Here is a 5985-nt window from a genome sequence, read left to right on the forward strand (position 1 = left end):
TTTCATGGCAGTTTTCAGCTAGCCCAAGTTGAAGGTGATGAGGGGGTATTGAGAGTTGATCAGAGATAGAGAGAAAGTGAAAGTGATTGTTAATGGATTCTCATCTGACTTGCTTTTTGTCAAACATGCAGCAGCAGATGATATCTTTTACTTAAAAGAAGATATCAGTTTGTGTTCGTATGCTTTGTCACATGCTTAGTTCCCATATGGAGGACCCTTACTTGCAGTGTACTTGAGAGAGAGAGAGAGAGAGAGAGAGAGAGAATGCTCTGGTGTTTTGAAGGGTGATTTTCCAAATATGAAACCTCCAGGATATATAAAAGGCAAGCATTTTCAAAAGAATGATCGATGTCCCTCTAATTGGGTTCAAACGTTAATTATATCTATATATATATGTTAACGTTAACTGTTTGTGGTTCCAATCATAAGGTTATATATAAATATGCACCATGCATGTGACATTGAATCATTGAAATTCTCTAACTATCATTCTCTTTTTTAAGTATAGGAAAAATTCTTAAAATTCATTGAATCAGATATAATTATTATTTCCTAAATCATGCCAAGCCATGTATCTAGTAGTCATCACCCCTGTGTCAATCTTTTAACAAATGCCTCAAAAGTCATGTTTCACTTATAGTTTACAAAAAATAGGAACATGGAGAAGAAGCCAAACAGGGGACCCACATAGAAGAAAATTTAACCATATCTTTCTCTTACAGTTTACAGCAAATGGGGACAAAAGAAATTCCCACAAAATATGTTCAAAAACTATTTAGTCCACAAAATGGACATGTAACAAAATATAGTCCACAAAATACATCTTTCACTAACTAACCAAACAAACTATTGGACTATGTTCACAAACTAACTATTTAGTCCACAAAATAAACTTTCAACAAAATATAGTCCACAAAAGACATCAAACACATGTAAAAACATTTAATCAATCTCAAGTGGGAATGACCATACGTTTTTCAATGACTTCCATTTGACGTGAACGAAAATATGCTTTTCTCATTGGAGCATGTTGCTTGTATCCATACTCATAATTTCCCTATCTTCTCTCAATTGCTCCATCTCAAGCTTTTTTTTACGAAGAAGATTAGCCTCTTGTTCCCTTACCTCTCTCGATTGTTCCATCTCAAGCCTTTTTTTACTAATAATATTAGCCTCTTTTTCCATTTCCTCTCTCGATTGCTCCATCTCAAGCCTCTTTTTACAAAGAAGATTTGCCTCTTTTTCCATTTCCTCTCTCGATTGCTCAAACACAAGCCTTTCTTTTGTAAGACGAATATACTCTTGTCGATCTTCAATTCTTTGATCACGAGATTTCTTCTTTTCTTCCTTGATATCATTAACTACTTCCACAAGATTCGCAGACATATGGTCTTGCCTCTTTCGTGTCTTCTCTCTCTCTTTTTGGGCCTTGTTGCCAATTGGCCTCTCCAAGTTTACAACCACTGAAGGAGACCCATTGTCATCCCCTAGATGTACCGAATCTAAAGTACAAGAAGGTTCTTGTACAAGTGATTTTCTTTTCTTTTTTTTAACTCCTTCGGACATCGTTCGTTTCCATTTTGGATGAAATCTCAATGTATTCCAACAATGCTCAAAATTAAATGAGCCACCATGAATGCTGTGATACATTACCTTCGCTTCCTCAATCTAAAAAATTAACAAAGATTCAATAATTAAAATATTCATACTAATTAATCATTGGCTCATTGACTTTAAAGTATAACAATCCATTCATACCTTGTCTTGTTCGGTAACTCCACTTGGATGCCTTGCTTCAATTTGAGCTATACATCCACAAAACTTGTTAGTAGCAAGTTGGATTGTTGACCACCGATTTGTTAAAGAGTTCACAGAACGTTCACAAAATGTAGGCTTCTTATGTTCATCATACTCTGCATGAACCCTCATCCAAAATTTTGAGGCTTTTTGATCAATACCATGAATTGCATCCATACTAGTGATGAGCCAAGCCGATACTAGTATGTTGTCTTCTTCTACACCAAAGTTTCCTTTCCGCGAACTTTTTTTAGTAGTGAATTCAGTTTGAGGTTGGAGTTGAGTGTTTTGGGAATCAATGTTCTCATGAACAGAAGTCGGCGTATATGCATTGTAACCATAATCTTCCTCGTGTATGAGAGGGGCGAAGAATATATCGTCATTCAAATCCATCCTTAAAAAATACAACACACGGCAATGAAAGGGCAACCAATCATTACAAGTAATGTAATGAAATTACAATGAATAAAAGCATTCCAAGTTTCTTGAGTAGATAAATAAATAAATAACAAGAAGCATACTTTTCTTACAAGAAAAGGAGAAGGAAATAAAAATTGTGGTTGAAAAGTGTGTACTTCTTCCATATAAACATAGAGAACCTTAATTACACCACCAAAGAAGACATTTTTTTCCCTAAATTCATAAAAATGTTGCAAGTGCGGTAGCCAAATAAACACCCGGTTGCAAATTCAATCCAATTTTCCACCTGGAATCAATATCCAGTTATTATAGATCCCACTAAAAGTCTTGTTAAAGTTAGATTTAGTTTCCTATAAATATTGGTTTAAGACTTTCTATTCAATATTGAAGATTATGTTTTGCTAAACTTCAGAGCTATGAAGCTTCCTTTGAGGTTTGTGTGATGCAATCTTTCCCCTACGTATAATAACAAGGAAACCATAAGTGTGATACTTATTTTTGTCTCCTCTTTCTTCTCTGAATTATACTTTCAGATTTCCAACAATTTTGTATCAAATTCTAACCAAGACTAGAACTGATTTTGCATCTCTTATTTCCCTTAAATCCTAAATCCTAAAGAACCCTAAACCACCCATCCAAAATAGCTCCCAAACAAACCCCAAAATAATAAAAATTCTTGAGTTACTGTTCATAGCCCTGGAATAGCAATTCAAAACTTGAGCCAACGCATCAGCTTTATCTAAACGAAATTTTATATTAACGCAACCTAACAACATAGTTTTTATATAGCTGTCTTCTCTTCCAAGCCAGCTATGGCAAGACTTACCTATCTCCTCTCTCACGACGGTAAACCAACATAATGAAAGAGGCCATTTTTGTATTCCTTATCTAATACCAGGCCAATATTTTTCATACTCAGCTCTCTTTTTCACAAAATTCTCTATGACATATTATCAAACAGATAACATGCCTCTTTGATCTCTTTGTATCGACCATTTAATATACCATCATTTATTCGCAATGAAACTAAAATTCATACGCAACTTTTCTGTTATTTTCCATCACATTTCCTCAGCAAAGCAAATAAGCATCGAAGTAGTACCCAGAATAAAAATTATATGCTTGTTGGTAAATAGATCAAAAATAAGCCAAAAAAGAAATGGACTAATCTTAAAAAAGAAAACATTTATCACAAAAACTTACATAAGATGCAAACGAACAGAGAGGGGTTGAAACTCGAAAAAGAACTGGAAGTACCTTCGGGCTGTTGCATAGGAACAATAATAACTCTTTTTCCTGTCCTTGTCCCCACAAACTCCTCCAAAACTCGACAACAACGACGGCATAAAACACCCACTCCTTTCACCTTCTTCCTCTTCTTCTTCTTCTTTTTCTTCTTCTCATACTCTTGGCTCTCTCTCCCTCTCTCTCTCTGGTGCGACGGAAAGCAGGGGCCGGGAAGGGGAAAAAGGCAAAGGGAAAAGGAGAGAAGAGAGGGAAAAGACGCAGAGACGAGAGAAGAGCGGGAGAGAAGAGAGGGAAAAGGCAAAGGGAAAAGGAGAGAAGAGAGGGAAAAGACGCAGAGACGAGAGAAGAGCGAGAGAGAAGAGAGGGAAAGGAAAAGGAAGAGGGAAAAAGAAAAAAAAAAAAAAAGAGAAAGAAAAAGAAGCGCGCCGGAAATAAACAATAAAAAAAGATTGATGGGTGAACAGTATAACGCTACAGATAGCGTCGTACTGTTCACCAATGCAGCCTCAATCTATCCTAGCGTGCAAATAGGTAATCTGATGGAGCATCATTTTTTGGTTCCTGTTATGTATTATAGATTCACAGTGGGTTATACATAACCCACTGTGAATGCTCTAATAGGAGAAAATGATGCTAGGGTTTAGGGTGTCCGCATCCGTTAGGAGAAGAAATTCACATCTGTCTACGTTTGCGCGATTGCGCTCGAGCGACTTGTAAGTGCGTTCGACCGACATCGCAGTGACTCACACACTACATGCGTGTCTTTGCTAAAAATGACTCTTTGTCATTCTTTTAATCCCAGTCATTGAAAATGTGTTTGCCATGCACTCAATTTTGATCTTGACATCCAGTCGTGCTAGCATATATGGGCTCTAAAAATTTATTTTCCTGCTTATTTGCAATTTCATAGAAATATCGCTAATTTCTCTCAATAACATGCAAAATACTAAAACACTAAAACTAACCAAAAACGCCAGAAAATAACAAAGCTAAAGGTTTAGCAAATGCAAATTAAGGGGTCCAAATATACAATATTTGGCACTCATCAACCCATTGACCCTTCTACTTCTCCGGCATCGATCGTCACCACCAACCCACCAATAGAATCGGCCTGAAGGTCGGACCTCCCCTAGGTTTAACGGCTCCTTCGGACCTTAGGATCCATTCTCAGGTCTCTCTCCAACTCTGTTATCTCCCTCTCTCTCTCTCTCGATCTCCCATATCTCGATCTCTCTGTTCTCTCACCCTCTGGTTCTTTATCTCTCACTCTCTCATTCTCGCTTTCTGTATCTCATCGAAAGAAGAGGACAAGAAAGAAAGAGGAAAGAAAAGAGAAATAAGAAAAGAAGAAGAAGAAGGTAGAAGAAATAAAAGAAGGGAGGATGCGTGAGAGTTTTCAGATAATAGGTGCATTTTATAGAATAATATGAGGAGATATTATTTTCTAAACTATGGTTAGTTTTTATCTCAGTTAAATTAACCCGAGTTAAAGGTAAAATATCCATAGATATTTTGATTAACCTATGATTAAGTTCTATCTTAGTTAATTTAACCTGAGTTAACCTGTAGATATTTTACAAAACTTACTAATTACGTTTGCACCGTAGATATTTCTCATAGATATTTTATTCGTAGATATATTGGATCTTTACCATTTAATCCAACTCATTAGGGTATAGTTTTAAACCCGTTTTAAGTCTAGTTCGTCTCATCATTAATATTATTATCTCAATAATATTATAACACCATAAATATAAACCATATATATATATATATATATATACACACACAATAAATATTACACAATACTTTTGTGTACGAATAATATTATATTAATTAGCTCACTGAATATTTCAGTCTGTCTATTTAATAATCCAGTAATATTATTAGAGTCTAAAATAAAATTCTTTATTTACAAAATCATAGTTTATAAAATAATAAGACTAAGGAATATTTATTTTCATAAATATTCATCCAATCTTATATATTTCTCGGGGATTAATATTGTGTCTGAATACACATAATTTTATCAATTACTGATTGTGAATACTGTTTCCTATAGTATTAAGCCGCTCGAGTGTCGAGTCTTGTGCATTGAGCGTCAATTCTAGACTTGTCTATTTTATTCCGTCTTAAATTCTAATTTAAGACACTTTATTTTATGACTTAAAATTTGAGGCGCTACATCCCTCCCCCCTTAACAGAATTTCGTCCTCGAAATTTGTAAACTATACTACGCATAAAGTTTACACTAAAGTGAGATTTAAACTTCTAAATTCTAAATTGAGTGATTTAGATTTTAAAGCAACTCTCATTGCTAAACATGAGCTATACATTACTTCTAATCTTAGAAATACTCTACAGAAGGAAAAATGATGAAATAAAATAATGCATATTCGTTTTCTGTACATCATCACGTCATACAACCTTAACCTGTATGGTCAACATTTAACTGTCACAATCAACATTATTTCCATTTCTCTGCTTTAGTGTAAAGGTTTGTTCTTATCATAGACCTCG

At 34.9% G+C, this 5985-nt stretch overlaps 1 protein-coding gene across 1 annotated transcript; it reads right to left on the reverse strand.

The window, feature by feature from the left end:
- Positions 1-1017: 1017 nt before the first annotated feature.
- Positions 1018-2190, reverse strand: LOC133863236 (glutathione S-transferase T2-like). The gene is made up of 2 exons (XM_062299198.1): positions 1759-2190; positions 1018-1668 (listed from the first exon to the last, which is right to left on the reverse strand). Exons 1-2 carry the CDS (start codon positions 2188-2190, stop codon positions 1018-1020), a joined length of 1083 nt encoding a protein of 360 aa, XP_062155182.1.
- Between the last annotated feature and the right edge of the window lie 3795 nt (positions 2191-5985).

The sequence above is a fragment of the Alnus glutinosa genome, chromosome 3 (assembly GCF_958979055.1).
Source record: "Alnus glutinosa chromosome 3, dhAlnGlut1.1, whole genome shotgun sequence".
NCBI lineage: Eukaryota > Viridiplantae > Streptophyta > Magnoliopsida > Fagales > Betulaceae > Alnus > Alnus glutinosa.